The following is an 18,665-nucleotide window of genomic DNA, read 5'->3' as shown; positions in this document are numbered from 1 at the left end:
TTGGAGGAAGCACCGGCCTGGCCAATTATCGGTGGCAGGACAGAGAACCCTGTCACTCAGATACACATGACAAATGAAGCAGGGAGGACACAGCAAAACACCAACAATTGAATCTTCAGGAAGCACACATGCATCCAGCTGCAGCTTTAGCGGCATCAGCCTGCAGTTTTGACGAACAAACTTTGCAAGGGGAATTAATTTGCAGCCGCAAATGAAGGGACGGACCTCAGAACCACTTGGCTAATTATTTATCCTGCTGGTTTTTATGGCTCTCATTAATTCCCCTCCTCTCTCTCTTTACCTTCCATTGAAAGTCTGAAGTCAACCTGCATCTGGTGCTGATAACGCCGGGGTCTCAGCCGCCTCGCAGCCTCCCCTCTAACCCACCCACATGCACCTCCACCAGAGAAAAGGAGCCGCTTTCATACGCTTACCCACTGGATAATACCATTAGAAATAGCACTCTATGCTTCAAATCAACAAATATGCGCTCGCTCAAGTAGGAAAACATGCTGTACAGTTTATTGGGAAATAGGTTGTGCTGCCCCTCTCATTCTGCGGGTTGATGGCAAGACTCTTATGTGTTACAAGGCAAAACGAGGTTCTGCAGAGAAGGAGCGTGATGAAGAAGCAGAAACATAAATTGAAATATGAGCTGAGCACAGATTCTTAATTTTTGAATCCCAATGTTTTCATATCGTCACTGTCACATCGCAAGTTGACAGTAAATGTTTGGTGAGATTTGAAGTAATGTGGATTTACTCCACATTCAAAGTTTTACTTTTTTTTTTTCTTTCACAGCTACTTTGTCTCGAGACCAAATTAAAAACTGTTGAGAGATTTTACTTAATCTGGTAAAATAAAAAAATAGTTTTTTGATTCTTCTATTTCTTAAAAAAAAAAAAAAAAAGGAGGACATTGTGCTGGTCTGTATGAAACAAATATTCAGCCCTATTGATAAAATAAATAAAATAAAAAGTGAATAATGAGCTGGTATTTAGTGAAGTACATTTTCTGGCACTGGTTGCACCTTTCCTCTTTTCCTTCTGTCAAACCCTTTATCTAATCGTCCTCTTCTTCACCCTCTGTCACTTTTTTTGTGGGTTGGAAGGGTTTGACTGAGATTGGCCCATTCTTGGTTTTTTGGTGAGATCACACTCCAGCAGGTCTGAGCTGAGGCTATCTGCCACTCCGCAATGGCCCAGTCTGGCTCCCTGCACCCTCCAACTCCCCCATCACTGCCCACCTTCTCCTCCCCCCTCCTCCCCCTCCTCCCCCCTCCTCCTCCTCCTCCTCCTCCTCCTCCGCCCGTAGCTGTCCATCACAACAATGAACGGCAACCCCTCATATGCAAGGACCTCGTCGTCAACTCGCCAACGAACCAAACACCCAATTTGAGCCATTACTTCTAAGAAGGGAACAGATAGAGACTCCACACTGGTCACACTTTCAAAAGCAACAGAGAGACACAGTGGGCGAGAATTGCTGAAAAGCAAATATTGTCGACTTCTGCTGACTTCAAACGGCAGTCAGATGGCAGAGACTACCTAGGCAGTAAAGAAGCTGCATTACACACAACACAAGAGAAAGGGCCTAAAGAACTCTTGGTGATTCCTTTCATGTTTGTCTTTACAGAGCATTCATTTCTCTTCTTCTCTGCAAAGAAAAGTAAACATGGCCCTCTCTGCAGGCTCATGAAATTGAACAGTTCTGAGCAGAACGGCCGCTCCTTTCTTTCTTCTGTTTTAGAATTTAGATGTGTTAGCTCTACCGCAGCTTTGCCATAGTCTATATTTTTTTAAATGCTTCAAATATGAATTTGCATTTAATTCATGATCCATATTTCATGCTGAATCTGTTGCCATTTATGTTCCATTCCAGCAAACCTCTGTTTGAAATTTTCAAACTGAATTTTTTCTCAAATGGTTCAGGTCAGGAAATCAATGCGCGCACACACACACACACACACAATCACAAACAGGGGAGCAAAAATGGGATAGAAAACTTAACCCAGTAAAGTTCTGTTTCAGTTTCCACAATGCCCCGGTGATGCTCTCTCGCAGTCTTATTGGACTATCAGTGCTCAGGGGTCATGGGCCTGGCCAGTCAAGATAAAAGAAACCCTGATGAAATGAACCATGTGGGAGCAAAGAGGGCTGCTCTCTGCTGATGGAAGAAACCCAGTCACTGAGAGGTGAGACTAGCAGTGTGGTATTGACCTGAGTGACCTGGCTCACTGCTGGAACTCCACCACACTTGAGCTAAACAGGAGGGGACGGACAATAGACTTCGACTGCTGCTGGTGTTTGGCAGCCAACAATAATGATCACGTCAACAATAGTTTGTGGAGTTTGTATTTTTTTACAATGAACTCTGTGAATATATGAATTAATTTCTTTGTATATTTTGACCAATTAAATGAATAAATAAAATGAAAAGGCTAAATGTCTGCAGTGGTGGAATGTAACTAATTATTTTTACACTTTTATATTACACTTTATTTCCTATTCTTAGTAGAATTACTGTTTCATAATACATTGTAGAGTTACTTTGTAAAGAAAGATGTTACTTACAAAACACAAGTTAAGCTTATGTGTTACATTTGTTACTGAAGACTATGCTGTGGCTCTATATTTATCCAGATAAGTAGAATGCCTGGGTCACATGTTATTACTTGGGTTGATATTAGGTAACTTCTTTATCTTATATAGTACAATAGTAACTTAGAATATTAAAGTACATTTCGAATGCAATGCTTCTCCTGAATTGGTGTACAGTAGTAGTATCTATATCGTTGTGTTGCTACTTTAAACCTAATTTCTAAGGTGACGTCTTTAGTGGTGCAGGACTCCACTGGAATAATATGACTTTGAACATTAACATATTCAAACTTGGGTCGTTGGCTTAAGTTTTCAGGTTCAATCAAATCTAATCAAACTACATCCTTATAGATCTAATGAAGCTGATCTGCTGACCTTTTGAATGTTTAACTAAACATAAGCTAAATATTGTTTTTTCCTAAACTTTTACTTTGATCGTATCTTATTTTTACCTGTTATAGAGAAATACTTAATATTTGAAACTAACCTTTAAGATAATACTTCTAAACATCTGTCATATCATCAGCAGACAACATGCCTTGAATTAGCTAATTTGATTAAATAGCGAACCAGCTGATTGCTAAATTTATTTGGCCACTTGTGTATTTCAATATCTCTGTGGTTTGTATCAAAGAAACAACTAACTGCCTGCTTCCTGTCTCCAGCAGTGACACTTAAAACATTCAGGCTCACTCTGACAAAGTTGGAGACTGACAACAATGAGGGCAGTTTTCAATATTCCTCTCCATTTGATTGAGCCGATGACACAAATCGTTATTTACCACTTTCAGATCGGAGACATGTGCTGTATCGCTATCATTGAGCTCGTCAATATACATCACTTCGCCCCAAAGGATTACACCTCTTATCTGAAATTATATTCAATAAAGTAGAACCGCAGAAATACAGTGTGGAGTGTTCTTGCTTGGATCTGGCTTATGCTGTGAAAAAAAATAACACTTTATTGGAATTAAGATCCAAGTCAAGATTACCTGAAGAAACAGCAGTTAGATTTCTGTTCCAGTGCCACGTCCTACACTTTATTCTCAGCTGCCTGGGGACTAGACCACAGTGTACTGTTTCCCACAAGCCATGGGGGTGTAATAGAATGCCTTTATGAAATATATAGCGACACCCCAGAACCTTCCACAGATCATAGCATGGGTTAGCACATTTGGTGAGGCTTGCAAGAGTTTCTGTGTGTGCACGTGTATGTGTGTGTGTGTGTGTGTATGTGTGTGTGTGTGTGTGTGTGTGTGTGTGTGTGTGAGGCAAAGAAAGAGAAACTAGATGCTGCAGGCGCCTGACTAATATGGCCGTACTGAAATGCCCCGGTAAAACGTCGTCCCAGTCCCTATGTGACGCTCCACAACCATAATATCATCAAGGTGCACACGGGATGATACCACTCACTCATTTGTGCTGCCTAATTAGCTGCTGCAACTTCCCTCTCTACTGCCGTTCCATCCATTTAGGGGCTTCTAGTAAAGCAGCCATCATTAACTACAGTGGGATGAAGTTAACTCCACTGCTGCCAGTGTGCTGAACTTTGCTTAATGCGGTCTGGAACAGTAAGAAGGTGGTTTTTTCTCTGAGACATCTTTTTATAGCTTTCACTCAACAGCTGTCATTAGATTTTCCTCATACGTCTTGTATATAAAATGGCTTTCAAAGTGGAATTTTCACCCAAATGGTGAAATAACTCCAGTCGTTATACGTTCTCTTTTGATTTTCAGTGTTTTATTTTTACACACACACACACACACACACACATACACACACACACACACACACACACACACACACACACACACACACACACACACACACACACACACACACACACAAGCCACCACCCCCAGCCCCCACTGTATAGCTTTTCTTTCGGATTTGATAAAGCCTTTAGTGAGTGTGGTTCGACCACTTGGGCTGAGGATCTGATGAGAAGTGTGGGGTCTGTCACACAAAAACACACACACTGTAAGTACATTCTAATTAGCTGATGTATGCAGGACCTCATCCACATTGGAGGGGTATCAAAAAGCAATCAACGCCCCATCCCTGATGAGCTCAGAGAGACACACAAATCCACATTGTCTACTGAAAGATGATGCGTGGCTGGACCTCGACTCGGCTTTCCAAACCACCATAATGCCATGCAATCACAAGACATTATGCACAGATCTGAACCCCAAAGCCACAGGATAGAGGAAAAAAAAAAAAGTCAAGGGAATATTGAGTTCATAATTCAAAAGCCTGATTATGATGGCCGCTCTTGTGAAAAGCTAGTGTGGAGAGCCAGAAGTGGGAGAATTGGCCCGCGAGTGCCACAAAATATGGTTATAAATGCAGACGAGAAACATGTTTAAAAAACTGTCATGATCAAGAGCAATACAGCACAGATAGCAGAGAAATCAGTAGAGTTAAGATGACAACTAGTTGCCATGGAAAACTGAAAAAAATTCAGTCGGCAGTGAGTGTATGAGGAGAATTTCTGAAAGTGATTCTTCTCAGTGGAGGGAAATCAAATAGAAATACAATATCAACCACAGCAGAACTCTACGTTATCAGCATGAAATGGTGAAAAAAAAAAAAATCAAATATCCTAAACATACGATCTAGGATTTTGTCACCCATTCATAATCTAATTTGACCTGAGGCCATGCGGCCGATTCGTTTCAGTAAAGACCATAGGTGTTTTAGCTGCAGGCTCCAACGGAGAGAGGCATGTGTGTCACACAAAGACCATCGGTTAGCGACGTACCGAAAGGGACTCTGTATCACCATCTTATCTTCAAAGGACTGGGCAGGGGCTCAGGGGAGCTGTGCCACCGCCTCGCCTCCACACAGACACACACAGAGGGGGGATTTGGACCTGCAAGCAGGAACCAGAGATCTCTCGGCCGGCACCCAGGCCTGGACCCTCCTCCAACTCGCCCGCGGAGAACAGGCAGGGTTCCTGCACACGCGGCACGACATCAGTGAGCTGATCCACCCCCCCACACCCTCCACGCCACCATCACCATCACCACCACCACCACCACCACCACCCTCCTCCTCCTCATCTCTCTCCTTCCCCTCCTCCTCCTCCTCCTCCTCTGCAAACCCCCTCCGCCGACTGCCTGCCCATTTGCTTCCTGGCCTCAGCTTGACGGAGGGGATGGGATCTGAACTCAACTTAGACACAGAGTTTCCACATTTCACAGATGGCTGGGAGAGGCTTTGCATGGAGGTGAGGAAACAGAGAGAGAAAAGAGAGAGAGGGAGCCTCATCGGCAGCGCCGAAGCGGGGCCGATTTCACACCGCGGTAGAGTGCGCTAAAGCAGGCCGCCGTTAATCCACTCACTGAAGGGAAGGCCTGGAGCTATTCCGCCGCCCGACCGCCATCTCCCTCCACAAAGCCATAAATGGTGCATTATACAACTGGGCTTCAGAGACACTGCTGATATGCTGATAGGTGGCGGACAAAGACCAAAGCAACCACAGGAGCGGAGCCACATGCAGGACTGAGGGCCTTAACGCGGGAGCAGAACAGCACACACGTATTCAGCCATGATCGCTCAGACGCTGTACCTGCTGAGGTGTGGACTGTTAGAGTGCTATATCTGCGCTCTTGATCGCAGTTAGTTCAACCTCTGGATTCGGGCCTCGAGACAGAGATGGACATGCACTAACACTCCTCCTGCTTCTGCTCTCCAACAAAATAGCTTTTTCTTTTCCTTCCTCCCCAGTGCCAACTCATATCTGTAAAGTTACCAAAAGTCTTGTAGATGAGTCTTTGAACTTATGAAAGGCAATCATTTTGAATGAAAGGAGACAGGAAATATATAAACATGGGGGAATTTAAATAAATTGCCACAAAGAAAATCATGGAGAGGGCAGTGAATTATGTAACGATAAGACAGCCACCAGCCTAAGCCACAAAATGAGATGTTTTACATGAAACGAACAGCGGTCTAGATTAGAGAGCCATCCTGTTTAGACATGAAGCCAATTGGGTTGATATCACATGTAGAGAAAATTTGAAAGATAAGTGGGAACTATGAGAATTGTTATAATCCAACTGTAACAAAAAGCTGAAGTATATTGGCTTTTCCCCCCAGAAGCACAGCACGATAAACATCTTTGATGAAAGAAGTTCATTACTTGTGCGCTGTGTAATGTAACATGCTGTATTATGAGTCTATGCCAACCTACAGTGAGGCAGTCTCTAAATGAAGCCTCAGGCATTTAATGGACATCATTAGGTGAAAACATATAAGAGATAATTATGGTAATTACAAATCCCTTTTATTCGCCCTGAGTCTTTGACAAGAAGGTTGTCATATCAACCACTTCAAACAAACAAAGAGTTGTTGTCTCTTCCCCTAAATGATGTCCGGTTCCATTTGGATGGGAATTGTCTTCGGATTATCCTTTTTATTGTTCGGGTAGTGGCTCTGAATGGAGGCTACATTTCTTTCAGTGAAAACTTGATTAAAACAAGTGATTCACAATAGTAGAATTTGACTTGCATTTGCACAGCCACTTCATTACAAGTGAGACCTTGATCTTGAAAGCAGTCCCATACAAAGCTAATGGACATGTCTGTTATGTCTATTAGAGATGGACCCACAGAGGAACCAAGGCCTCCTCTTTAATATCACAGACACCACCATGGGCAGCCAAGTCCATTCTTATTCAATTTCAGCCCCGTTCTAATGGCTACATGACAAACACTGGCAACGTTACGGCTTGTTCTGACCAAAAGAAAATCCAACTTGCAAGCATTTGTTTTGGTTAAACCTGATCCAAGTGTTACTGCTATTTTGCCACAAGAGGTCAAATCCAGAGCAACATCAGTGATCTCACGTTCTAAGCAGCAAGAACAGATCAAATGTTGTATGGAACATCTTTTTAAAAGAGACGGGGAGCGAGAGGGGGAATCGTGAAAGGCTTGGGTGTTTATTTACAATATGCATCTAATCATCCTTTGTCACTGTTCCATGTCCGTCTTTTTCCGAAACCACAGAGACACTCGCTGGAGATTCCACTTTTGGCCTCTTTGCTACACAAACTCATAATATGGTGACGTCTTATCAGATCCTGCTTACAATAACAGATTCACTTCGAGTCAAAGCTGTTGTTTAACTTATTCAGTCCCCTGGGAAAATTCAGTTCAAACAAGTCAGGAGACATGTGCCAGTCCACAGCAGTTGATGATGTCAACGGGTCCCTGCTCGTACCAGATTCCTCCAGCACTTTCAATCATTCCTTCTGAGATTACTGCAATAGGATATTACTGTACAAACTACGACCATGTGTCCTGCTGCCACAAAGCTTAGCAACATATTACAGTTTGTCAAAGCAAGCTATTGCGAGGGAGAGATAGATACAGAGAGGAGGAGAGAAGCCATTGACCTTTGTGTCCTTCATATTTGCCTAGCTCCCCCTCAAACCCAATCTTAAGAGTGAAATCATCTGATCCCAAACTAACTGTCAACTGGCTTGTGATGGTAGCAAAGCCAGCAGACATCAATCAATCAGATTTTCTCCTCGTCTATCACAGGAGGCTTTTTTTCCTGTTTTGCCCGAGCTTATCATCTGACCCAGTTGTTATCCTGTTTCTGAAGCTTAAAAAACTTGATTATGGTCAAATGTACGTCTCCGAGATTCACAGACACATCCTAGACTGAACCAGAAAGAAAAAAAATATATATTATCAGTATTTCACCACAGAAATAAACGTAGGATGTGATGATTGTTGTTTTTCAAAATGAGCCTCTTAATTCTACACTCATGCTGGAAAGAAGGAGTTTGAGGCAGTTATCTTTGGTTTTCAGGGATGCATGATTGCGTGAACCTAAGATAAAAATCCAATCTGATATCATAAGACAAAAAGGCATTTTAGTTGGCTACAGCACTTGCTCAGTGTCAACAGTTTTTAGTAATTACTAGATAAGCATTCTCTGAAATACACAGAAAAGGAAAATTGGCTGATTCTGAAATAATAGCGGCTGCATTTCTCTCTGGATGTTTACTCTGTCACTTCACAAAGCCTGCTTTGAGATAATAAGAAGCAGGAGACGTGTACTTTGCAACACGTCACTTCTGTCGTCACCGTCCGATGTCGCACACTCTCTATCTAAACTGATTTGCATAATTTACAGTAAACATAATCGATCATCATCAACCTGCTCCGACTGGGATATCACTCCATTACGGTTAGTTTCGGATTGCAGTGCTTCCTGCTAATCACATGCGGGCAGATATGGCCTCTGATCACATGATGTGTAAGCTGTGCTGTCAACAGCTTTAGCAGCTTTGCAATGGTGCAAATCAAAACATAAAGTATTAACATGTTTTGAAGTTTGTTTTATATTTTCAGCATATTTGACACAAATTGTTTATCTGTTTACAAAGCTTTGTCATTAGTGATTTTCCACTGAACCCTTAAGATGGTGTGTGTTTTGTGCCGTTCGTCCGCAAAATGCTGATGTACAAATTGAACTGAAAAGCTTGTTACTTAATCCTCTGTTGCCACCTATCCCTTAACTATACAGCCTGGTGCATTTCAAACCAATGCAAAGTTCTGCACAGCACTGCACGCTGCAAACCCCCCCCCCCCCCCCCCTCACCACACACACACACACAAACACATCCTCAGTAATTCCTGCCAAGCCGGAGATTTAGACTGAACAGCTATTAGGGTGTCACTTTCTGGTGTGCCAGCTACTACACTGCTCTGGAAATGGTGTTCACCAAATTATCCCTTTTCATTATCCTCTATTTTTTTTTTTTTTTTTTCTAAATCACCATTTCATTTACCTTTTTTGTCCTGAAACAATTTTTACACAATGTCAAGTCCAACTCAAAGCTTGGCCAACAATGTAACTGTATATTTGTGACAACATATTGTGACAATGACTGCTGCAAAACGTGAGTCATATCTCCAAACAGTCCCTGTCCTTTCTCTCATCCAAGATTCAGTCAAAGCCCTAATATCAATCCTGACATATTCCATGAAAATGTTTTGATTAACTGTAGCTAATTAAATTGAAGTAAACAAAAAGGACCTTAATAGACACATAAAAGTTATTTATATGCCTGCAATGGAAGACTGACAGATGTAAACCCCTGGACTTTATTTCTTGAATATGGCAAAGGCAGGCTCCTGTTGCTGGCGCGGAGCTGTTTGTCTTCTGGGCTATGGAGATGTCAAAGCATCACACAAATGTGATGAACCCAATATCCATATCCATGATACATCAAAACCTCGGCATGGCGCAGAAATAACTGCAATACCTCAGGAGTAACCTCAGAAATACCCTTAATTGAGCAATATCTTCATTCCTGATCCACGTGCATCAGCAAGGTGAAAAGGGACTGTGCAAGTTAAATGAAAGAAGAATTCATGATGTGTGGCGGCCTCTCTTACTCACCCTGGCTATTTCCCCTCTTGGCAGGGGCCAAATAGAGAATGTTAAATGAGGCAATTGTGTCCCGGAGGCAAAAAGAGGAAGAGAAAAAAAAGCAGGCAGTGCCCCTGCTCCCTCCTCCAACCCTGAGGAGCATTCTGCAGCATGATGAGGTACATCCAAGCACCCAGGTCTGCCGCTACCCAAATAGCTCAGACCAGACTTAACTTCCTATGAGAACAGGCCACTTCACTCTCTGCAATATACAATGCACATTTGAAAAATAAGTACCCAAGTCCTCAAATTTCTAAACAAGCTGGTGTTTCACCGGGTAAAAAATAATGTGCAATTCCTCCAAAATAAAACTTGAGTTTCAATCTGCAGGTAAACTGTGGAAATTATGAAGTGCATTTACACCTATACTTTGCACTACAGTGCACTTTATTTTTCTCCTCTGCATTTATTGACAACTATGGTTACTGGTTATGTTTCAGTTCATGATTTTACCTGCAAAACATGTCATTTAAGGTCTTCATCTTAAAAAATAAAACTACATAATAGAAGACATTCAGCACATAATCTATGACATTTATCTGGGCCATTTTCTGCACAATGTGTACTTTTAATTAATTTTGATACTTTAAATAAATTTTTCTACAAAGTTTCCAATATTATTACAGCTTGGTTTTGCTGTGAATACTTCTTCCTCCACTGGTTAAAGAGCTGTTCTACCTTCTTGGTAAATCTTCTATAAAAGGTCACCAAATAGTAAAAACTGCCATTCATACAAGTTTTAGTTTATATCTCCACGTGTCTTGTTTTGCCCCCAAAACAGCCTTGAAAAATATATTCAGAGAAAACAAAGAAAAAAAGAGTGAAATAGGTTGCTGCTTGGTTAACACAATTTACTGATGATATATCGATAATCAAAATTCTTGCAAGCTAATTCCATTGTTTCAACTTAGCCTAGTGACAATATCACGAGCATCATAAACAGCAACTTCCAGGACACATTGTAGAGCAGGCTGAGGCCTGTGGAAATGCCAGGATGTAGTGTGATCCGTTAACATTCTGTGGTGGTGGCTGCAGGAAACTGATCTCCCTCGCAGTCCCACACTGTCAGCTATACAGACATACTCTACGGTGACACCTCTGATAATCAAAGCTTTGTCTGGGTCTTAAAAGGACGTACTTGAACAACAGCGAGACCAGAGGCCCTCTTTGCTGTAATGGCCTTTGGACATCAATATTTAAATCTTACATCTGTGTTGTGATTAGAATGCAGCCTTTCTCTGTTTTTTTTCACCCCCTCTCCCCTGAAACAACAAGGTGGGGGTGAAAAAAAAGCTTAAATCGATGATCTTTGAGTCCAAACTAGATTCCTAAGCAGTTTGCCACTCTCAGCAGCAAGATAAGATAAACTCTCTTTGACCTAAGAGATGAAGTTGCCATGACGATCAGGGAGTCCACTTTCTCTATTGATATTTTGCTGATGTAACAACAAATGGAACTAGATCCCGCTCTTGATAATGGTGATTAATTAATACCACTATCGATCCCTACGAGGAAGAGACAAGGCTATTAACTTAAAGCAGGCTGAAAGTCAATTGTAACCTGGGGGCTCAATGGGCATCATTGATATAAAATCTAAATAAACCGAGAGGAATACGGTGAGGGACTGAAAAGCAAAATTAAAAAGAAAACTGACAACCAGCAACAGTAAAAGCCCATTTTGGTTTTGATCTGGACGTATTACTAAAATTAACATTTTGTTCACACTGGTGACAGTTGCAGTGCCGGAATAAAAACACAATGGTGACAGCTTGAAGCAGCGCTTATTGGAATAATAGCAGTGGAATTCAGGAAAGAGGAAGATAAAGAGGAAACTGTGTGAGGAAGTGACCTCCACCTTTGCAGCAACCCTGCCCACATTTCACACTGCTGTCCAGGCACTGCAGGCTACAGCAACAGAGAGGGCAGGATTAGGCACCGTCAGTCCACCGGCTGCCAACCTCAGCTCATCCAACTCATCACACAGCACTGTTTTCATCGAAAAGGAAGCAGCAGCTGCTATACATTCCTCTCCCTATAGCTGCACACTCTGTGACATAAGCTGTAATAAGCAGTATTGTGAGCACAAAGGCTTCCTCTGCACGAGGAACATTTGACTTGAAACACAATAGGAAAAAAAAATATATATTAAAAAGGAGATGACATTCATCTGCATTGTTGTTTTGTGTCAAAAGTGTGGAGGCAATTGGGGATCCTTCAGCTAAGACGAGGCAACGGCACAAGCTGTTATTGGCAGGGAACAGATGTTTGAGGGAAAGTTGGCATTCAACAACCATTCTTCTTCTGACAGAAATCAACAAGAGGAACACAAGAGACACAGCGTGATTGTCACCCAATGAAAGAGAGACCCTTAAATATACAGGGAGGCTGGCATGCAAACATTTTTTTTTTTATTTTACACCCCCAAAACATCTGATTGCTCGAGTTGCCAGCGTCTGTGGGCCAAGGGTGAAATGCTAGCGTATACGACTTCCACAGCTTTCCATACACAAGAGCGCAAAGCTGAGCTAAGTTGTAGAAAATATGGATGAGGAGTCTGTCCTAGTGAGAAAAAAAAAAAAAGCACACAACATATCAAGCTAACAGCTCCGATCCCTATGCTAAACACACAGCCACATGCTCGGCGCGCATACTGTACATGCACCAATGTATACACAAGCAAACACACACACAAACTCAGATACAGGATGTTGGCAGTCAATTCAGTAAACACTCCCCTTATCCCTTACTAGTGTAATCTGCCTCTGATAAATGCCCCTCAAAGATAGAAATGTCACCTGATATGATAAACAGTATGCTGACGTTACATAAAGTGGCCTTATGCTAAGGAGTTGGAGAGATTAACTGTGGAACGGAGATGGAAAAAAAAAACACAAAAAAACGGTCGCTATGATAAAACACAGACTTTTAGCTCGAGCAGAAAACCTTGTTCGGATGTGGTTCAGTTTCACACTGACTAGTTGATGAAAAGCAGGGACCTTGTTGTAATATTTCAAGGGTTATATTCACGATGGGTTGGATTTAAGCTAAATTAAAGGTCAGGACATGCAGAGGCAGATAATAATTACAACCAAATTGCACCCAAACAGCAAAATGACATGTTTTCTTTCTCAATGCTCAGGCCTTTGAAAATGACAATAAGATAATACATCTCAGAAATTCAAAGAGCAATATTTGCCACTGCATCACTATCCCTGTTACAGCTTTATCCACAAGGTATTGTGGGGTAAAAAAAAAAAAAAAAAAAAAAAAAAAGACAGGGAAAAAAACAAGAAAAAAATTATTGTATACTGCAGCTTTACAGATGTAAGATCACTATCACATGAGTCGATTAGGCATTTTGACAGTATGACATAGTGGTAAGCTCTGGGGACTTGTGCACTTGCCACTCGGGTGCTATACAAACTTACAGTAATCACTACAGTACGGCGCTTCATTCTTGTTGTGTGTCGAGCCAGAGGAAGCAACATGAATTCTCAGACGGTCCATATAGTGAAGACAACAGTAAAGGGGAGAACACTAAGTCAGTTTAATAAGCACATTTGACATTAGATGTCCGCGCATGGCCTCAGAGGGCCGCTTCAATATGTTCCCATAAACACTGGTGAAGGCATGCTCCCTACATCATCCAGATTCCCCTTTACGCCAGGAAACTTTGGGGGGCAATTTTACAGAAAAATTACTCTGAGGGGCCTGGTTTCAATTCAGCCTGTTCATATCTTTCCTTCCTATTAAGCATCAAAATGTTCTCCTCTCAGTACGAATAGAGGTATGGACACCACCAGCAGCCGGGGAGAGGCGAAGAAGGAGGAGGGAGGGGGGGGGGGGGGGAGGAGGGAGGGAGAAGAGAGGATAGAGAGAGCTTGGTGGAATTCACACATCATATTACAGCAGCTAATCGCAATCCGCAGAGCATCAGCGATATTTTCATCATTCCTGTCAAATTCTACTGACCCGCCTTGGAACGACTAACAATCTGGGCAATTTATTGGCATATTGGCACGGGGTGATAAGGCTAAAAACAACAGCAGCTAGCAGCTGGCCCTGGGAGATGAGCTGATAACATTGATATGTGCTCCCACACAAAACACCTCTACCACTATCTCCTCTTTCTATCAAACTCTTATTACAATAAAAGTGTATGGGTTTTTTTTTTTTCGCTTTCTTGGGAAAGCAACAAGGGGAGGGGGATTCAGAAAGGGGGCCAGGGATATATATTTATATATAAAAAAAATCAGATGTAACATTTCAGAGGAAAAAAAAACAAGGGGGGAAAATACATAATTTATCACTGTATTATCGGGATATCCAGGCAGCCTAATCAAGGAGCACTGAGTGACTATTTTTTGCCTTATCATCCAAAGTGGTGGAAACGGAGAAGGAATTATCAGCCAGCTGCAGATTGCTGGGCTGGAATTTTAATGGTAATAATCGGGTTTCTGATGGTATATCTTCTCTGCTTATCTTTCCCATTATCTGGCCTTATCTCCCCAGTCATCGGAGCAAATTAATGGTGCTCTTTCAGCATCGCCTTTTTATCACCGCTCAGAGAGCACCCAAGGGGAAAGAATAAGCAAAATATTAAAATACTGCATAAATCACAATTTTAGATAACGGTCCAATGTATGCAGGAGGGGTAAGGGGGAGAGAGGGTGGGGGGGGGTGGGGGGGGGGGTACAGCGCCCAACAACCTTTTTGTCCTTTAGAATGACTGTCTGTGCTGACTTTCTGTGCAATGCCTCCTCTGCCTTTTTTCCCAGCGTTCCCGGGGTAGGAGAGAGGATCTAGGCTCCTTGTGACCTTTCTGTTTCCAACTAGAGCAGCTTGATTATACGACTGCACACCGGCTCCATATTAACAAGATCTTACACATGACATACTAATTCACAAAAGGCCGGGTCACAATGACGAAAGCGCAACACAAGCGTTCGACTTCCTTCGCTTGACAACAAAAATTTGGATGCCACGACGGGATTGGCCCAAAAACGAGTAGGCCTGTCACGTCATAGTGCTTCTTTGTCGATTAGAAATGGTTACGGGTTTGTGGTGGATGCCAGCAAAAACACTAATATCAAGTCAAAGATAGCTGAAATCAAAGCTTGTTTCTACTAAATAATGATTTCCATTCAGAGTTTATGGTCACTATTAAACTAAGCTATTCTAAACTTTTTGAAAAAGAAGTGGAAAAAACAACATAAAAACATTTCAAACAATATCTTTAGAATTAACAAAAATATTAAAAATATTTAACTTAAATATTTCAAAATAATTGATATAACTGATGTTTTTCATGAATTAATATGTATTAAATGAAAGAGAAAGTATTGGCAATACTGATAAATCCCACTTTCCTTTATCTAATAAATCCAGATTCAAACAACAAGCTGCCTTAAAAACATTTTGCTTTAAATGTACAACCTATAGATATTAAAAAGTTTCAAGTGAAACAAAAGAAGACAGCATAAAATGTCTCCTGTCGCTGAATCAACCCTGCACAAATGTTAAAAATCGCTCTTGTATACCAACATGCATATGCCCTTATGAATTCATGCATGTGAGCTCACACACCCGCAAACACACACACACCAACAATATTTATTTAAGTCTGATTTGTCCATGATGACTTTACAAACAGATAAACAGCATCAGAGTGACACCTCACAAAGTCCTGCATGTAGTCTGCCTTTAGCCTCTTTACAGCAGCAGCATGCAGTGGACAAACCAAACACACACACACACACACACTGTACACACACTCAGATGTCAGCTGTATTTGAGAGGTAAAAGTGTGTTTACGTCCATGTCCTTGTGTGTTGTGTGGGTGTGTGTGTGTGTGTGTGTGTGTGTTGTGTGGGTGTGTGTGTGTGTGTGTGTGTGTGTGTGTGTGTGTGTGTATGTACAAATCCCCTCATATTTATAGAGGATCTATGGCCTCTTTAAAATAATTTAAATTATGAAAAGCTGTTTAAAATCTTTCATGAAAAATATGTATTATGACTAAAATTCCATTATGTGAATATGACACAATTAATGTAGGCCATGAGGTTATACAGCCTTTTCGTAAAATTCCTCTGCATTAAAAACAAATAATAATCATAATAAAAGCTGTATAAATTGTCATAAAAATTTGAAATATGTGTAAACAATGTTGCTGAGTTGAACTCTTTACTTGGGAGCAATGGTCCAGTTTAGTTAGATTAAAATTAAAACATGTCCTAACTTGCCACACATCAGCACCACCAGGCACAGCTGTTAATACTGCCAGTCAATATTAATATTATTTATAGGTTATATTATGAAGTTTGGAAAAAAAAAAAGTATGTGCGTGCATTTATGTACACACACACACACTTGCAAGTGAGTGAGTGTGTGTGTGTGTGTGTGTGTGTGTGTGTGTGTGTGTGTGTGTGTGTGTGTGTGTGTGAAAAAGGGAAAAAAATGAAGAGCGTGTGTAAGAGTTGGAGTGTGTGAGACACGCGGGTGTCTGTGTTACAAATAATAACATTTAGTAGCAATGTAAAACAAATCTGACCTTTTAAAGCAGTGTCATAAAGCAGCTTCAGTATTATTGACCTATAATTTAGAATTTGTTGGGGATTAATTGGCGCTAAAGGCTTTAGGAGAAGAGTCCCCACGTTTGGTCAAAGTGATGCACTGATACGCAGTTTTTGGATTACTACCACGATAGAGTAAGATCACGCAAACAAGCAAAATAACTTCGTTTTTCTGTAACTTGGCAGCAGCGGTGAAACTTTTCAGCCAGCAGCACCGTGGGATTTGGATTGTAAATCATCCCTTCAAAAAAAACACACACACACACACACACACACAATCTAACGGAGGGAGACTGGAGCGTATGGACCGTGACAGGCAACACATGAGTGGCGATAGTTGAGCGCTGCTGAATCAGCTTCGGTGTGGTCACTATCGCTACAATATTCTGCAAACTCTAATAAGCCCGGAGACGCCGTGTAGCGGCTCGACAACATAAGAAAACTTACGTTTGATCTGCCTGGGGTTGCTCTGCTTCCTTCGGGACATGCCTGCTGTGCGGCTGGTCAGTGAATCCAGGTGTAGTACTGACAGATCGATAGGTTTTGGTTCATCCAAGCAGCCGGTTTTGAGTTTTTGTCTGATGGAAATTGAGAAAGAAAAAGAAGAAGAAGAAGAAGGGGGGCACCAGTACTTTTTACGCACAAGTCTATCGTTCCGTCTGTCTTTCCTTTATCTTTCTCGTCTCTCTGGCTCCGGCTTTGGCTTTCTCTCTCTCTCTTTCTCTCGCTCTCGCTCTCTCTCTCTCTCTCTCTCTCTCTCTCTCTCTCTCTCTGTCGCTCTCTCTCTCTCTCTCTCTCTCTCTCTCATGCACACCCTCCCTCTCTCGCTCTCTCTTTCTCAGCACGGTTCTCCGAGGCTGCGCTTCGCCGCGATCCGCACGGACTGACTGGGGAGGTGAAAGCGTTTCGCGCTTTTGTTTGAAGATAAGGTTTGTTCCTCGCCGGGTACCGTAGCCGCGGCTTCATGAACTTCACCTGATCCTGGTCCAGTTAGTAATTAGTGTTCATTAGCGCCCTTGTTTCGTGGTAAATAAGAACGGAGACAAACTAAGCTCCAGCCAGTGATCATCATGAAGCATCACAGTAACAATATAAATAAACAAATAATAATTATCTTGTCTTGTATTTTAGGTAAACAGCATGTAACACCTTTTTCTTTTTAAGAATCCCTTTCACCATCAAGTTGGTGCTGCTTTAAAATAATCCATATTGAATTACCCATTTTTCTTTCGTGCTGAATAAACAAGCAAACTAAAAAAGTAAACAAAAAAGTATAGGGGAGAACCATGCACTACAGCCAAAGGTTATATAATACAGCATGTGGCTCCATTCATATCGTCAACCAATCTGAGCCTATATAATTTAAACACACCAGGATTACCTCAATTGCAGTTTGGACACTGTTCTCCCATGATGCACTCTGACAGTTTATCTGGACTAAGATGCTGTGACCTGAAATGACTTGACCTCTTGGCGAAAAGGTGAAAGAAGTTACCTGCAGTCTATATATTATTTTTTTTAAACCTATAAAATATATTATTCAAAATTATTGCACATCATATAAAATACTGGTGTAAATTCTCTGGATTTGAGCTTTACACTTCGAAATATGTCCAACTTTTTACGATTCAAATTGGCTCAGTAAAATTCCAGTAAGAGAAATGGATTTTTTTCCACTCTATTTATTATCAATATTTGATAAAGTGTCAATCAGAATATGAGCAGCTTCTCCTGCCCACAATTAGCCTGCCGGTGGTGGAGAAAAATATTCAGAGCACAAAAAAAAAAAGAGAGAGAGAGAGAGCGACAGAAAAGGAGAGAGACTTCAAATCATTCAGATTTTGACTGCCATGTTCTGAATAGTTGCCCAAACTGGAAATCACTCTCTTCAATTAGCCAGTTGGACTGCCAAGGAAGACAAGCAAGTGGCCTGTGAAATTATCTTGTAACCCAATTCCACAACTTTGGAATGGAGTCTGAAACTACAGAATAATTTATGTGGCAGACGGGTCAGCGGTGGCTCACCTTGAGGAGAGCATCT

The 18,665-nt window shown here is 41.6% G+C and overlaps 1 protein-coding gene across 2 annotated transcripts in view; it reads right to left on the bottom strand.

Annotated features, from left to right (window-relative positions):
* zfpm2a (zinc finger protein, FOG family member 2a) overlaps window positions 1-17,525 on the bottom strand; it is a 118,258-nt gene extending 100,733 nt beyond the window's left edge. The window contains exon 1 of one of the 2 annotated variants that reach the window (XM_069143447.1): window positions 17,072-17,525. In XM_069143447.1, coding sequence (XP_068999548.1) covers window positions 17,072-17,111 — 40 coding nt within the window. In that variant the 5' untranslated portion in view covers window positions 17,112-17,525. The remainder of the gene's footprint in view (window positions 1-17,071) is intronic. The other variant, XM_069143446.1, reaches the window with a different exon arrangement.
* Between the last annotated feature and the right edge of the window lie 1,140 nt (window positions 17,526-18,665).

Source organism: Embiotoca jacksoni, unplaced genomic scaffold (assembly GCF_022577435.1).
Source record: "Embiotoca jacksoni isolate LCO1_2020_lvr unplaced genomic scaffold, fEmbJac1.0.p SCAF_11, whole genome shotgun sequence".
Lineage (NCBI taxonomy): Eukaryota > Metazoa > Chordata > Actinopteri > Embiotocidae > Embiotoca > Embiotoca jacksoni.
The sequence above is the reverse complement of the archived record's forward strand: the minus strand, read 5'-3'. Positions and strand labels throughout refer to the sequence as shown.